At 37.3% G+C, this 18,124-nt stretch overlaps 1 protein-coding gene across 1 annotated transcript in view; it reads left to right on the top strand.

Moving 5' to 3' along the window:
- Positions 1-18,124, top strand: part of LOC115414140 (protein kinase C-binding protein NELL1-like) — an 806,279-nt gene that overhangs the window by 137,498 nt on the left and 650,657 nt on the right. Inside the window, exon 4 of the mRNA XM_030127358.1 lies at positions 13,100-13,270. Coding sequence (XP_029983218.1) covers positions 13,100-13,270 — 171 coding nt within the window. The remainder of the gene's footprint in view (positions 1-13,099; positions 13,271-18,124) is intronic.

The raw sequence follows: 18,124 nt of genomic DNA, 5'->3' as shown, positions 1-18,124 counted from the left end.
TGTAAATAGTATTTATAGTTTTTTTGATTTGTCTTTATTTTTGATTTTGCTCTTTTTTTTTTGCTCTTGTATACTTTGTTTTACTCCACTATTGCTGCTGTAAATATGATATTTCTCATTGTGGGACTAATAGAGGACTATCTTGGCTTAGCTGAGCTTGCCTTGCCTTACCTGAATTAAAATAAATAGCCATTTTAAAGTATTAAAATGTGAACAAAACCTTAATAATAGGATAATACAAATTCGGGTGATCTCCATTTACTATTAAAGACCCAAATATCCACCACTGAACAAAATCGTCTGCTGATAAAAAATGTTTAATACCTGTTGATCCACTAATGTTATCAATCCATGGAAATAATTGGTGTAAAATACAGTTTATCATCTTTTCATGGTCTTCAGATATGACCCATGTGGACGTTCAGAGGCTCCTTAGTTTTTGTTCCGCCTTCATTCATCAAACAAGTGGAATCACATCAATCAATCAATCACACGTGTCCACAGACGATAACTTTCTCCTTTTCTTGGGGGTGTTAAAAGAATACCACCAAAAATATGTCGTAAAGTTGAATGTAAATTTCCATCAAGTAATCCTATAGTTTCTCAGAAGAATAACTGAGTCGATGTTTGTGATATTTATTCATATTGGTATCAATCTTTCTATCATATTATAATATTGCGAGGCCTCAGTCTATTGCTAAACTTCTCTCCTCGAGCTCACATTTCCATACATTTAACACTCAGTTCACTCCCCAACAAAGCTTAGCCTTAGAACCTAATCAAGGCAGTGATTAATAATGCATAAAACAACTGAGCAGCTTAATGCGATGCGTAAGAAACAAACTGAAACGGAAATTTCCATATTCCACTCAATCAGAAAAAACAAACATTTGTAATAATATGAGTGGTTTAATTCTGATTTACTTCTAACAGGTCCTGTTAGAAGTAAAAATGATTGAATTTTACACCGAGTTAGTGATAAATGTGTGTTTCAGCAGTGATATTTGCTCATATTCCAGACATTGCACAACTTTGTTTAACCCTTATGGGTCTGAGCCTGTTTTGGCTGTTTTTGAGGACTTCTGATTTTGCCTTTATATACTATGTTAAGAAATGTTTACTATACCCATGTTTGGTATCGTCTCTTTCAGCACAACTTCAGCTATATCACAGGTGTTTTCATACTTTTACTCAGGTTTGTTTGCTCTGAGTTCAAACCATCATATCTCCACTTGTATTTGCTCTTTCAACATCAAATAAAAAGTGGGAGAGTGTTTCAAGTCCGCCCTTTCAAATGCATGTCCCCAGTGGTCTGCGTGACTGACTTCCGACGCTACGTGTTAAAAATTTCATGGGATTGAGTCACGGGGCCATGACCGTGGACCCCTAAGGGTTAAAAAGTCAAATACTCTGACCAATTTGCACTACAATAATATATACATAAACTTATTTTTAATAGACCGGATCCCTGTATGGGTCAAAGCACAGTAATGGTGCCCTGGGTGTCAGAAATTTTTTTTGTTTCATTGAATATATTTAAAATTCTGACATCATTATCGAAAACAAGTTGAATTTTCAGATAATGTAAGTTTCATTAATACACACCAAGTAAAAATGTGGGTCATTTGGGAACACTAATCTGTCAAATTGTCTCTAAAACGTCCCATCAGAGAGATTTCAAATACCGTGTTTTGACCCGTACATATCCTCTCACTGTATAAAACTCCAAGCAGCACTTTCTGTACATACTCCAATATGAAACCCACTGTAAATAATATATACATAAACATATGTTGAATAGACCGGATCCCTGTACACATCCACTCACTGTATAAAACTCCAATTTGCACTCTGTACATATTACAAATCCACTGTAAATCTCATCCCATTGTTGTCCTTGTCTCTAGTTGAATGTTTGTCTATATTAGGTCTATGTTCAATGTTGAAACGTATGCGAAGAAAAACCGAAACCAAATTCCTTGTATGTGTTCACAAGATTCTGATTAATTCATGAGATCCTTCACAAACATGTTAAACTGTTAACTCACACATACAAGTAAACGTTAATGTCCAGATGCATCAAAACCACTTACAGGTTTTCATTTTTAGTGTATTTATGTTGAAATAGTAGCCTACATGTGGTTGCAATTGGGCTCTAAACGCATCCTAATCGTAGAGGAGTCTCTCTCCAACACATTGAGCTGAAATTTTCTTTGCTCTTTGATATGCAAACTTGTTTTTTATTTTTTTTATTTTTTTCATTTGAAACTGTGGAGGCTCACATTAGGGGTCTGTTAGATCCTTGCAGCCGTCATTAGTTAAAAGGCAGCTTTGTTAAATGATGGTTATGAAAGGTTCAGCAGTGTGGGGAGGAAAAAAAAAAAAAAGAACGGGCTCAGGCTCATTGTTTATATTTAGTCCAGAGAAATAGATTTGTCATTTTCAGCCTCTGTGATTCATTACAAATGGACAGCCTGCCAATAGATTATCCCTCTGCATTAAGTGCGCTGTAATGTAACAACATCCACCAATAATTGCCTCACAAAATAAACGCTCGGTGTGGAGTGGAGTTAATGCTTTTGATGATTATTTCATGAGTCAAATCAGGATGACGGTGTTTTATTTTTTAATTTATGTTTTTTTGCTCATTCAGTGATTTCCGAGCCTTTCCCAGCCCCGAGGAGGCTTCTATCAGTGGAAGAGGCGAAACTGGAGTGCTCTCGTTCTCTTTTAACTCCTCGTTCGATGCAAATGATTCTCCTTCAGTTGACAAGTATCGGCAGTTCCCTCTCTCCTGCAGAACGACGAAGACGAGCTGACATGTCGCTGCCCGAACACGAGCAGCGAGACTGATGTGTTCATTGGACGTGGGAGTGATGACATGCAGGATAGAGACGGTCAAACCCATGTTCACTCCTACGTCTCTTTACAGTGGAGTCGCAGCAGCTGCCGTTCGACATATGCAAATGCACTGGAGTGGTGCAGAAAAACACTTCCCCTGCGATGTGTGTTAATTTACTCGGTGATAATTGTTTTTTGCATTAACATGGGCTGCTGTGTGGGGGGCTGATGGGCCGTCATTAGCTCCGTGGAAAGGTTTGAGCTCTGTAAGATGAACCCTAGAGATCAAAACCTCCCCCTCTCACTGATCTATTTATTACACCGTCCCCCGAAGGGAAGGCAAGGGTATTGTTTTTGGTTCGGTTTTTTCTTTGTTTAACACTTGAGCAGCAAAACTATTGGTTCAATTCATACTAAACTGGTTTTATAGATTGCCAGTGACCCAGAATAGATCAGATTACGGTTTGGGAAAAGTAGGTCAAAGTTCAAATTTTTTTATGTATTTTTAAAATCTTTTTTTTCCCCTTTTATTTATAATGGGCGTGTAGAAGCCAATAACATAATAATAGCCGATAATGTAATAAATTTCCCATTTGCAAAGTTTTTTTTTTTTTTTTTGTAATAACCAGCCAATAACATAATAAGTTATTACATTTTTGGCCAAAAGTTATTACGTTATCGGTTCAGGACTTTTATTGCGTTATTGGCCAGTTATTACGTTATCATGTCTATAAATACATACATTTTGTTTCAGTTTACTTCATATTTTGACACATACAGTATATAGAGGCAATCTTGCATCTTTTTATTTGATGCAGCTCCCCAGCAGACCACAGCACCGCAAATTGCATTGGCTTCAGTCGACTTGTAAAATATGTGCAGCATCTTAGGACCTTCTGACTCCCGACCAGGATTTCGTGTCTCTGGGACTCCACAGGGGTCTGTCTTGGCTCCCTTCTTATTCACATTGTACACAGCATACTTTAAGCTAAACACCTGATACAACAAAAACAGCCTTCTACTGAACACCTCCACATCCAAAGAAATGATATGTGATTGATTGCAGTGAGTCTCGTCTGTTCATCACACATATTTAGACTCTTTGTAGCAGCTTTGTACAGATTTACTAATGTATGACTGTTGCTCCAAATTTGCAAACTCACACTCTCAAATCTCAGTAGTGGATCTGGTGCAGGTCTCACAGTTACCTCTGAACCTTCCTGTTAATACCAGACTCATGATACGACATGTCACTGATTAAACATTTAAGCCTTTTAATGACTTTGTTTTATCTATGGATTTAACTAATCATGGATTGTAAAACCAGTCACTACTTCACTCTGCTGAATCTGAATTACCCCCAATGTCGCCAAAACTGGGTTCCACAAATCAATTTAATTGTGCCTTTGTTTTTTTTTTTGGCCTGCTTTAATAATTGTGGGGATGCCATGTACATTGACCACATGGTATTTAAAAGGTCAAATGTTGTTGTAAAAGGAAAAGAAAAAAAAAAGAACTCCCAGTGCTTCAGAGTCTTGATATTAGTTGATTTATGTGAAGCTCATACATAAACATTGTGTTTTCACCCACTTGCCTTTAGCTGATTTTTACCCATAGATTTACATGCATATATTTTTTACTTGTCATTAGGACTGCACAAGCAAATTTTCAACATATCATGAATTACATACAGATAACATGCCACATTTAATTGCTGTGTTATCTGTAAACATAAGCTTTCAGCGTGTATGTTTACCATATTTAAAATAGTACGTTATTAGTGCGATTTGCGGCTAAGGTTAGGTTTAGTGTTACCGCGATTAGTGCGTTTAGCGGTTAGGGTTAGCAAATAGCGGCTAGCGCATTGACATGCCCTCAAATGGCATTAAATAACACGCAAAAAGATGAAAATGCGTATGTATAGCACGCCAAATGCAATAAACTGGCGTGGCATACAACGCGATTTCATGAGATCAGTGTGGAATTTTAATCGTGATCATGATTTTGGCTGCCACAATTAAATTAACCTGATCGTTGGTGATATTTACATTTAAAATGCGGGCTCTGCTGCATATCTAATCAAGCACTTTCTCAACCAGTATTCAGCCCACCACCAGGGGGCGAACTCATGCTTAAGGCTTCATTAAGCTGCCTAAATAACAAGCGAACACACTCTCAAGCGGTGGACTGATGAGGGCGAGTCATGCCGAGAGAAGAAAATATAGCAGCAATAGGAGATGAGGAGCATCATAGAGAGGAGCTGGAGCCTCCAAAGGGATCAACATCTATTGTCTGGACTTGTTTCAGATTCAGCGCAAGTGACATTAAACAAGAAGAAGTCATATGTAAAAAGAGAAGCAGAGTTGTGTCTGCCCCACAGGGTAACAACGATTCTGTTCAACCATCTGAAAAAAAAACCATCTCAAACACAAGTACCAGAAAGATGTGAAGGCCAAAGCTAACGTTGCTTCACAAAATCCCAGTCCATGTCCAACAGCAACCCAGACAACCTTAACAGCAACCCTGCACCAGGCAACACTGTATCTATCTCCCTCCCAAAGATTCATTCATTTTATTTGGCCAAAGACGTGTCCAATAAACACGACGAACAATGAGGGCTTCAGAAAAATGGTCAAGACACTCAACAAGAAATTTGTGACCCCCCTCGCACAATTATTACCAAGCATAATAATAGCATATTTATTGGTAAATTTTAAATTCTTGGGTAATTTTTTTTTTTTTTTTTAATTTATCATTTATTCTTATTTAAAGTTTCATTTTGTACTGAAACCTGTTCACATGTTGTTTGTTTAAAAGTAGTGCAATAAAAATACAGATGTTTTCCCGAACGTGATGAATTGTCGTGATTACAATATTCATCAAAAATAATCGTGATTATCATTTTGGCCATAATCGTGCAGCCCTACTTGTCATACAACTTTATTGCATCTTTGCTGCCAACTGTCAATGGATATGTGACCCTAATGCTCTATGCCCAGTGGAGGCCTGGGGGCAGACCTGGAAACCATTAGGGCAGTGGTTTCCAACCTTTTTTGGCTTGTGACCCCATTTTAACATCACAAATTTCTGGCAACCCCAGACATTCAGAACAGAAGCTTTTTTTTTTTTTTGCTTAAATTAATTTGTTTTTGATCATGTAATAGTTTACTATACTATGTTGCACATAAACGTTAATTTTAGATGATATTTAGTCTATATAATGTATATTATTATGTACAGAGGCAGAAAAGCCAGGTGTAGATTACTGCACAAAGTAAGAATTTTATTTTCCTTGGTCAGGATATGTACAGTCAGTCCAGCTTGGATTTACAAGGCTGACAATTAATACTGAACAAACAAGAACTCAAACTATGAATTATGAAAGAGCTGCAGCATCTGAAACCGACCACAATGAACATTTGACAGATAAACAGAACCACAGTGCTTCAGTTACAGCTTCAGTTTGTCTTTTATGTATTCTGATTGTCTCTCTCAACTCTCCATATATATTTTTATTAGTAATTTTTATTTTATTTTTATCAATTACTAGAAATTTCAGGTGACCCCCATTTGAATTCCAGGCGACCCCACGGTTGAATAACACTGCATTAGGGGGTTAAATCTCCAATTGGCAAATGGTTTTGGATCTGTTGAACTGGAGGGTTGGGCGGTTTGTGTGCACAGGTAAAATGTAGCCTCTGGCCTCGACTCATGCGTCCCTGTTTTTGTCCTTTGTGTCGTGAGCATGTGCCTGAATCAACACCACCAGATAACACCAGGGTGTACTTCCCACTGTGAAGGGCCCATTGCACTTGGCCGGTGAAGCCAGTCGAGATGCTCCACCTCTCCAGTCTTTTTGCAAAGCTAAGCAGCTTCTACCGTAGCTGCATATTCGCCATGTACTGCAGGCATGCTAGCGTTATCATGGTCATTAACCGACTCTCAGCAAGAAAGCGAGATGATATATTACCTGAAATGGTAAACTATGAATTAAATTAGTCTTGGAAACAGTCTCTGCAGGAGGTTTGGAGGCTGCAGGGCTTCCGTACTGTACTACCCGCTGGCACGGATGTGTACCTGCGTAGTGTTAAGGTAATGCAGCGATATGTTGTCATATAATTGGTTTGGTAGTGTGAGTTTGGCTGAAGTTTTGTTCATTTTCCAAAACAGAAGGAGGGATAAAGCGGCTGCCCCACAGCCTCCATTGATATTCTGTGGAGTGGGTCTGCTCTCCCTTCCCATAAATATGCATGAGCTCTGTTGAGCTTAGGTATTGAATGGGCCTGATCCCTGTGCGGATGTGTGCGAGGATGTGTGTTTGAGTATATTGGGATAGATTTCAGCTCGGTCTGGGTTGTGTGTTGAGTGGGTGTCACATGCAGGATTTTTTCCCCTCCTTTGTTTTTTGTTTTTTGTTGTAGGGGTGAGGGCATGGGTTTTTGCGCTGGGGTCATTTGCAGCCGGAGGGAAGCTGAAATGTCATGACTGGTTGCCTGCGGCTCTCAGGCTGCTGCTACTGTCTGTGGATGGCTGCCTCTTAATTTAGCGTGGCTGATGAGGGTGGAGAGTGCAGTGCACATGGCACCGGGATGAGCCACAGGTCGTTTGCCTGCAGTGACACCATAAAGCCAGGACGGTGGGCAAAATGGAGACAGAAATATCTCCCATTTTTCTGTCTGCTCAGACAAAATGACAGCTCGTTTTCACACAGAGCCTCAGTATAGCTGTCTGTTAGCATCACCTTTCCTTCCTGGCACAGGTTATTATTGTTTTTCAGCTGGGTAGTGACATTTTACTGCGTTAGAGTTATATGGAAGAAAGGTTAGATTACACTGTCTACAAGTAAAAGGCTTCCGGAATAAAAGTAGTTAAACTTTACCAAATTTGAGTCACTTATAAAGAAAAATTAAGTCCAAAGTGCTAGTTGGTTGTAGTTCCTAAGATAGTCTTGGGCTAAAATGTGAAATTCTGACAATTAACCCTTGTATGGTGTTTGGGTCTGTGGGACCCATTTTCATTTTTTATCAAAAGAAAAATGATGAGTAGTTTTTTGTTGTTTTTTTTACCTCCGCAAAGGAGGTTATGTTTTTGCCAGTGTTGGTTTGTCTGTCTGTCTATATGCAAGATAACTCAAAAGTTAGGGACGGATTTGGATGAAAATTTCAGGAAATGTTGATACTGGGACAAGGAACAAATGATTAAATTTTGGTGGTGATCGGGGGGGATGCACTGATCTGCCTTGGCGGAGGTCTGTGCTCTGAGTGCTTTTCTAGTTATTAAAAGAAAAATGACGAGTAGTTATGTTTTAATGAATTTTGTCCTCTCATATCTTGATTATATTACATTTTATTTAAAAAACAAACTAAAAATGAGTAGCACTTTCATTCATAAATGGGGAGCGGTCCACACATAATGTCACTTGCGCTAGCATGCTAGTATGAGAATGCAACTGAAACTTAACATGCTTTGAACGTCCGATTCCCAACTTCTGTGTCTCTCTTATACAGCAGATCGTACAGGACATTTTCACAACTTCTAACCTGTATCCACTGGACCCCCTCCTCTGCTCTATGGGCCCCCCATAAATGCTGGGCCCCATGAATTTGTCAATGAATTTGCCCCCTTATCGGCGCCCCAGGAGTTAGCACATATAATGTCTGAACCAGATATTTTTAAGTAATTGTAGAGCAGTGTTATTGAGGTTGGTCAAAGGAAACCACACAGTTTCCATACCATGTTTACTTTGATGCAATGTTTGTGTTCTTATGTAAGTGTTTTGCCCATCACCATTAGAGATCAACAATGCAAAACTAAACTCAAAAGCTGTAAACTCATCTTAAATAACCTGAACTAACACTCAAATCAAACACTCAGACCTTTATTTCTGTCATCTGTAGAGGTTACCACTTGTGTTGCAGTCAGACCTTTATTTCTAATTCCCACGTTTTAATTTGTAGAAATGGTCCTATTTACTCTAAAACCTTGTATTGATCTGCTCGTGTAATTGATGCACAAATTACTGCAGTCTATTTTTCTGCAAATGTGATACTTCCTTAACTGTTACATAATAAAATCCTTTGAGTGTCTCTGTGGGTGGGCACCATTCATTACTGAACAGAGCATTTCTACCAGTTTATACAAATCAATTTCACGTAAAAACTAAGACACACACCTGCAGTGACTGATATCAGACAATAGTTCTTCAGGTGAGGGAAGCTTAGGTATCGAAATGAACAATAAGATAAGATGAGACAAAATAAAGCTTTATCGTCACTACACAGGTGTACTAAATAGATGGTACAATTAAATTGGAGTGTTGCTCTCCATGGTGCAAAAAAAAGAAGGCATGTAACAATAAAAACAGAACAAGATATGTAGACAGGTTTAAAAAACTGCGTGCAGAAGTATGCATATGTACAAAAATATATTAAAAAAAAAATTTAATACAGTGAGTAAAAGTTTAAAAAGTACAAGTATTGCTGATGGCCCATAGTTGATGTGTTATGAAATGAATGTCGGGTTTAACTATGAAAGAACCATCCATTTATTTATTTATTTATTACTCAGCCTTATTGCAGAGTCATTTTTTTTTTTTTACCTCCGCCAATGAGGTTATGTTTGTTTGTTTGTTAGCAAGATAACTCAAAAAATTATGGAAGGATTTTGATGAAATGTTCAGGAAATGTTGATACTGGCACAAGGAACAAATGATTATTAAATTTTGGTGGTGATCAGGGGGAGACTGATCTGCCTTGGTGGAGGTCTGCGTTCGGACTTGATGTTATGAACATGTGCCATGATGGAAGATTTTCAAATTCAGTAAAAAGGAGCTGAAAGATATTTGTTTTGAAAGAGTGATACTTAGCTGTTTTTAAATGGAATTATGCATTTTGAAACATTTCCCTGTGGTCTACATAAACTGTAAATGCTCTGCTTGGGTCTGAATTCTTCATTAATTCAACTCCACAGGTCCATCTTCAACCCTATTTCTGAGTAATGACACCAGAAAGGTGGTTTTGAGCGCTGTCCCTTTAAATGCATATGAGCCACTTCAGGTCCCACCCCCTCCAGGATGTTGGCTGTGCTGCTCTGTACTGTTCAACCAACAACTGAACATTTTAGGTAATCTGCTCCAAGTTTGGACATATTTTCAGTTTTTACTACAACAAACTGCTGCTGAGAAACAATTATGTCGTACTCGGAGAAATGTTTGTCAGAAGTCTTGACCTTATATGTGCAAATGTCATGACGTAACTAGTTATAAAACGTAACAAATTAAGCAGGAATTAAAACAGGTTGTAGAAATCCACTCGATTTTTGCCAAAATGAATATAGAGATAGTTTTGCAGCACCTGGAGGGTTCAAATTCAAACTGTATGAACTATTAGGGTCCAAATACACAAATAAATGAACCAAAAACGAATAAAAGTGAGTTTAGATGAATATGACCCCTTTAAATTGTAGGAAGTAAAAGCAATAAGGACGACATATACCTGAAAAATCAACTTAAATCCAGCTCCTCCCCCTTCTGCTGCCTGGTCTATATGAATGACATCACTGAAGCTTCATTCTTTACCTCCACAACCCTGTGAAAGTCCTCTATATCCCCTCCTGATGATGAAACACTGGTTCATGTCATTGTTTCTTCTAAATTCGATTTATTCTCCCATCCATATGTTCCAAACCGCTGTAGCTGAGTTCTCACGTTCCCCCACATTAACACATGACTGGCTTCCTGTTCACACCCACACTGAGAACACAATCCTACAAAGCTGTTCAGGGACTTGCACCCCCTAATCTTTCTACCTTCACTTTCTAACTTTGTCTTCTTAAAACACATCTTTTTAAACACAGTCGAATTTGTCATTTCTGTTATGTGCTGTTGTGCGGAATGCTGTCTTTTCATTCTTGTTTTCTTTTTCTTATCTGTAACATTTTGTTGGTGATCGGCAGTAGAGAAACTAGATAGATGGATAGATAGAATTAATGTCCTAGTTTCAGATTTGCTTTGTCTGAGAAAATGAATTTACAAGCTGTAAAAATGCTATTTTTTAATGTACAAACTTACTAAGTTTGTTTTTTTTCCTATTCAGAAACCTAAATATAAATATTATAGATGGATTTCAGAGTGATTTACTGTCCAAAGCTATCAAACTGAAACCAGTTTTATTTGTAAAGAACTTTGAAATAACAGGAAGGTTGGCCCAAGTGCCGTACACATGTGCAATACATAAATAAATATACATATTACTAAGAAACAGAACAAAAAAACAATAATAAAAAAGAGACAATAATACAATCCACATCTCATACTTGGTTAAAAATGGGATTTTAATCTGGCTTTGAACACATTTAGGGGTTGTAAATTGTTAACAACTTTTTTGCACGCTTATTTGTATGTATTTCTGTAATCCTCATATTGATAGATAGATAGATAGATAGATAGATAGATAGATAGATAGATAGATAGATAGATAGATAGATAGATAGATAGATAGATAGATAGAGGGGTTGGACAAAATAATGGAAACACCTTAAAAAATCAACAGAATATAATTTAATATGTTGTAGGTCCGCCTTTTGCGGCAATTACAGCCTCAATTCTCCGAGGTATTGATTCATACAACTTGTGAATTGTTTCCAAAGGAATTTTAAGCCATTCTTCAGTTAGAATACCCTCCAACTCTTTTAGAGACGATGGCGGTGGAAATCGACGTCTTACTTGAATCTCTAAAACTGACCATAAATGCTCAATAATGTTGAGGTCTGGGGACTGTGCCGGCCATACGAGATGCTCAACTTCATTAGAATGTTCCTCATGCCATTCTTTAACAATTCTAGCTGTATGGATTGGGGCATTATCATCTTGAGGTGAAGGTGTTTCCATTATTTTGTCCAACCCCTATAGATAGATAGATAGATAGATCGATAGATAGATAGATACATACATACATACATACATACATACATACATACTTACTTTATTCATCCCAAGAGAAATTCAGATATACAGCACAAGAAGACAAAAAACAGACAGACCAAAACAGGTGGGTTAGTAACCAGGCTGGCATTAAGGTTAGTATATATACTGTAAAAACAAACAAAAAAAAAACTTGCTAAAGAACTTCCTCTAAAAAGCTTCCTGTACAATACTGTCAACAAAGGCTTCTGATTGTATTTGCACATTTCGTTGCACAGTGATTTAAAGTGAAACAATCAGTTACGACCCGAACGTGAAACATATCTAACAAGTGGTTCCAGGCACAACAAACCCCGCCCCTCACATGTATTGTAGCTTATTTTGGCATCGAGCCAGCTGATGTCATCATGTCTATGCCTGTGCTGATGTCAGCACAGACATAGACAAATTTTGCCCATCATAAGTAAATAGGGGGAAAAATGATTTTAAAAATTCATTAAAAATGTGAACTTTGACCTACTTTTCATGAAATGTAATGACATCTATTCTGGGTCACTGGCAATCTATAAACCTAATTTGGTATGAATTCAACCAGTAGTTTTGCTGCTACAGACATTTGAAATTTTGCCCATTATACAGGGTGGGGAAGCAAAATTTACAATATTTTGAGGCAGGGATTGAAAGTGTATGACCAATTAGTTTATTGAAAGTCATGAGAATTTATTTGCCTATAAACCCAATTTGGTATGAATTCAACCAGTAGTTTTACTGCTAGAGTGTTAATAAACAAATAAACCAAAAATAATACCCCTTCTTTTCCCTTTGAGGGGGGTGGGGTAAAAAGGACACAAGCGTCACCTAACAGTGTTCAGCATGTAAGTGGGCGTACTGATGTGAGACTCTGTGGTGATGCCTTCAAAGTGCTCGTCTTGTCGAGTATTCTGTCCTAAAACCAAATGTTTTCCTTTCTTTTTGATGAATCGCTTTTGTCTGACTTTGTCTGTTTGTTTGATTTTCTCTCCTTCCTTATCTTTACAAGTGTTCTCTGGCTCTTACCAGGCTGTCATTGTAAATAACACATTGTTCGTAATGTCTTGCCTGGAAGAAAAATAAATAAACAGTTGCTTTTGTCTGCTTTTGTCGAAAGCAGTAAATTGGAGAATCCAGTCACTGAATGTTTGGTCTACGTCTTTGCTACTGTATATTCCTAAAAATAGTAAAATTAAAAAAAAAACAAAACAGAGGTCCTTGCATTGCTTTTGTGTTCCTCGTGGGTCCGGAGAGTTTTGTGTTTTAGAGGAAGCTGTGCATCACTGACCTCTGACCTCTCTCCTGCAGTTACTTCGAGCTGGAGAGCAGCGGGGTGAGGGAGGAGATCCGCTACCACTACCGCTTCAAAGGCAAACCGCGCTCTGAGTCCTTCCCCTACCGCCTCGCCGACGGCCAGTGGCACAAGATCGCCCTCACCATCAGCGCCTCGCACCTCCTGCTGCATGTGGACTGCAACAGGTAACACAACCCTGAAGCCACTTCTCTGCATGGATGTTCACGATATGGCCTAACTATGTGGACATGTTGAACTCAGGTGTTTGTTTTCTAACAGGGGTCTGGGATACAAAACAATAATGACAAATGTTATAATATAGTTTTATATTGGTATCATTGTATTGGTTAGTTTTGTTTAATTTGTGATTTTTGCCTCCGAAATGCCTCAGAGATTGTTTTTACTTAATTTATCTCAACATTGATTGTTTGAGGGTTTTTTTTTTTTTTTAATTTCCATGACTATGATTTCAAATGTTCTCCCTCAAAATTTCTGAAATATATTCATTGATTTTGTTTAGATTTTTTTTTTTATGCATGACTATGATTTGAAATGTTCTACTAAATTTTGTCAAATTTCCACTTTTCGTGCTCTGACTAAAAACTAATTTTCTATTTTTTTCTAATGTTTATATCTCAAATCATTAGGAACAGGATATCTTATGGCTGCATTGTGTTACATTGGTTAGTTTTGTTTAATTTGTTTGGTTTTTTCATTTGTTTTGCCTCTGAAATGCCTCAGATTATTTTTACTTAACCCATAAAGACCCAACAGCAACTTATGACCAAAACCATCTACTGATCTAAACAGTTTAATACCTGTTGATCCACTAATCCTATTATAACATGTAAATAATTGGTGTAAAATACAGTTGTTCATCTTTTCATGGTCATCAGATATGACCCATTTGAACGTTCAGAGGCTCCGTAGTTACCGTGGAAACACCGTCATCTTCTACAACATTGATTCACCAGTAAAACCATGGAGTTGAATCAATGACAGTGGATGGAGACACCTGTTTTTGTCTTCAGTTATTGATATTTTTGCTGAAAAAGTCACTTTTTCTTTAGTTTTGTCTGTTTCTGATATAATAACCCTCAACTTTAATCTGAGCTTTCATGAACACCTATGAACGGTAAATTAAATATAGGAAATTTACATGATTTTCGCTGAAAAAATGCAAAATGCAGAGGATAATGTTAGAATAAATGGTGATAAATCATTTGGGAACTGCCACAGAAGTAACACTGGGGCTCTAAGAGTTAATGTCTCTTTTTTTTTAATCCATGACTATGATTTTAAATGTTCTACCTCTAAATTTCTGAAAAAAAAAAAAAAAAAAATCAATAAAAATTCGTGCTCTGACTGTAAATAATTTTCTGCCACAACTATCTACTTTCATCACAACTCACTAAGAAAAATCCATAAAATTTTAAGGAATATTGATGTTTATAAACTATATGGACAAAAATATTGGGAAACATCATGTCTACAGCTGTAAGATGTCCTGTTCATGATGATTTGAAATAAAAACATCAATATTTCCCTAAGGTTTAATAGGAGATTTTTCTTCCTCAGTGAGTTGTAGAGAAAGTAGATGGTTAGTTGTGGTAATAAAAAAAAAAAAAAAAAGTTTTATTTGTAGTCAAAGCATGAAAAATGTTTTAGAAATTTAGAGGTAGAACATTTTAAATCATAGTCATGTATAAAATAAAACTTTAAAAAATCAATGTTGAGAGAAATTAAGCAAAAACCATCTCTGAGGCATTTTGGAAGCAAAGATAACACTTTAAACCAAACTAACCAATGCAATACAATGATATTTATCCCAATATAAAACTATATTCTGTCATTTGTCATTATTGTTTTATATTGTTTGAGACATAAACATCATAAAACGAGGGATTTTTTTTTTTAGTCAGAGCACAAAAAGTGGAAATTTGATGAAATTTAGTAGAATATTTCAAATCATAGTCATGCATAAAACAATCAAAACAAAATCAATGAATATATTTTGGAAATTTGGAGGTAGATCATTTAAAATTGTAGTCATGGATTAAAAAAACAAAAACCCCCCAAACAATCTGTGTTGACAGAAATTAAGTCAAAACCATCTCTGATGCAATTTGGAAGCAAACGTAACAGTTTTATCAAAACTAACCAATGCAATAATATTTATCTCGATATAAAACTACATTCTGACATTTGTCATTGTTTTGTATCTCAGACCGCTGTTAGAAAACAAACACCTGAATTCAACGTGTCCACATACTTTTGTCCACATAGTGTAGTTTTTACTGTGGCGGCGTCTAATGAGCTGTCACTGTTTATCAAAGTAAATATTTGTTCGCTGCTGTCTGAGTGTGGATGACAGGCTGTTAACGGTGTGGACGATGAAGCGTCCAAGGACAAATGAAGTGGGCAGCATGTGAGCACGTGTAAGAGCGCGGCTGCGTCGTCTGTAGCCTGGAAGCTGTGTGTGCGGCCGACACTGTTCCGTAATGAAGTGGAAGGTAACAATGATATAATCGTCGCATCGATCGGCCGGCGAAGGCCCTTTTCTCAAAGCGCCGATCTATAAACATGCACTTGAGCGTTGACAGTCGTCCTCAGTCCACGACGACGCCTCCTGAGAGTCAGGAAGTCATCACTTGTCCTCGTTTTAATGCAAGTGGGAGAGGGACACAATGTGAACAAGCAGCGTAAATGTGAGCGGAGGCAATGCTCCGTCACCTCCGCTGCATGATGCACGGGAGGCCTGCGTTGTACTATTGATTCTTCCCAGACTCCTATTATTCCCATCAGTCTGGTGGTTTGTCGATTAATTATCGCTGCAGTGGCTGCCTATCAGACATGAGTGCAGCACAGAAGATGAACGGCAGAACCTCAGCTCCGTCACAGAGAACAGCAGAATGGAAGTGGATGAAAACCTTCTGCTAGTGTTTTAGACACAGCAGACCGCATTAAAACATGATAGCGGCTTTTAGCGTTGGTAAATGCAGAGGCCGGTGGTAACTAAAGGTCCACTGTTACAAGCATCAGGGTGTGGAAGTGCTTCATGCATTCGTTGATTGTGTTTATTGGTCGAGTTTGTACAGTTTCTGATTGATTTTGTTCGGAAAAATGTTTTCAAAATTGGAGTAAAATGTGAATACAGTTAAAATAATTCCACTGTGAAACCTGATGTACTGCACACACAGTTACAGTTACATACAGTTACAGTTACAGTTATAGTTGCAGTTTCACACAGTACACACAGTTACACACATTTACAGTTACAGTTACACACACTTACAGTTACACACAGTTACAGATGTTTACAGTTACTCAGTTACAGTTACACACAGTTACACACAGTTAGTTACACACAGACGCACGTTTACAGTTAGTTATACATGTTTACAGTTACACACACTTACAGTTATACAGTTAGTTACACACGTTTACAGTTACAGTTACACACAGTTACATACAGTTACACTTACACACAGTTATACACAGTTATAGTTACACACAGTAACACACAGTACACACAGCTAGTTACACAGTTACACACAGTAACACACAGTACACACAGCTAGTTACACACAGTTACAGTTACACACGTTTAAAGTTACAGTTACACACACAGTTACACACAGTTAGTTACACGTTTACAGTTACTCACAGTTAGTTACACACACTTTCAGATGTTTACAGTTACTCAGTTACAGTTACACAGTTACACACAGTTACACACAGTTAGTCACACACGTTTACAGTTACAGTTACACACACTTACAGTTAGTTACACACATTTACAGTTACTCAGTTACACTTACACACGGTTACACACAGTTAGTTACATACAGTTACAGTTAGACACAGTTACAGTTAGTTACACACAGTTACAGTTACACACAGTTATACACAGTTATTGTTACACACAGTTATACACAGTAACACACAGTACACACAGTTAATTACACACAGTTACACACGGTTACAGTTAGTTGCACAGTTACACATGTTTCAGTTACACAGTTAGTCACACACATTTACAGTTACTCACAGTTGCAGTTACACATAGTTACAGTTACAAACAGTTACACACGTTTACAGTTACACACAGCCAAAATGTACTTTATTTATAAAGTACAACCTTACTTGACAACACTCCCAAAATATTTTATCAGATGTGCCTTTCATTTAGACGGCAACAGCCTTTTTGGGGGTCGAAAACACAAAACAGTGACTGATCCTTAACGTTTGTTCCAGTGTCATATTTCATCGGCTTTCTGATAAAACCTGCTCAGTGACGTTTTTGGCTGGGAGTAAAAACCTGCTATCTCCCCTATTATAGCTTCAAATTTCAGTCTCCTGTGAAAGTTGTTTACATTCCATCATAAGTACCAACATTAAAGGAACAGATATTTTTTTTGGTCATATTTCACAGTTTCCTGTTATATAAACAGTTTTTTGTTTCTCCTGTAAAATTTGCCAAAAGTCACATTGCAGGTTTTATCAGGAAGCCGACGATATGATAAATATTTCATAGAGGGTATGACGTTCATTCATTAGCTTACAGGGATTTCTTTGAGTCTGTCAGCACTAAATATTTTCAGTTAATTCGCTTGTAATTGTTTTCTTTTTTTAATGACGACAGACTTTTAGACCGACTTTATATTACATTAAATTACTGTTTGACGTCACAAATTTTCTTTGAATTCTTCTGCAGTTTTCTAACCATGCAGTAATCCTAATCTTGGACAGATGCTTCCCAAAATACAAAATACAGTGTTTGCATTCTGTTATGTTTGATCTGTCTGTTTTTAGCGAAACTGTTATTCAGGGTTAATATGTCAAAAACTGAAAAAAACTGCAGAAAAAGTAACGTTTTCAGTAAAATCTATCTTTAATTAACATAAAGCAAGTATTTCCATCCACTGTCATTGAACCAACTCCATGGGTTTTACGGGTGAATCAATGTTGTAGAAGATGATGGCGTTTCCATGGTAACAGAGCCTCTGAACGTCCAAATGGGTCATATCTGATGACCA

This window comes from Sphaeramia orbicularis, chromosome 3, assembly GCF_902148855.1.
Source record: "Sphaeramia orbicularis chromosome 3, fSphaOr1.1, whole genome shotgun sequence".
Classification (NCBI taxonomy): domain Eukaryota; kingdom Metazoa; phylum Chordata; class Actinopteri; order Kurtiformes; family Apogonidae; genus Sphaeramia; species Sphaeramia orbicularis.
The sequence above is the reverse complement of the archived record's forward strand: the minus strand, read 5'-3'. Positions and strand labels throughout refer to the sequence as shown.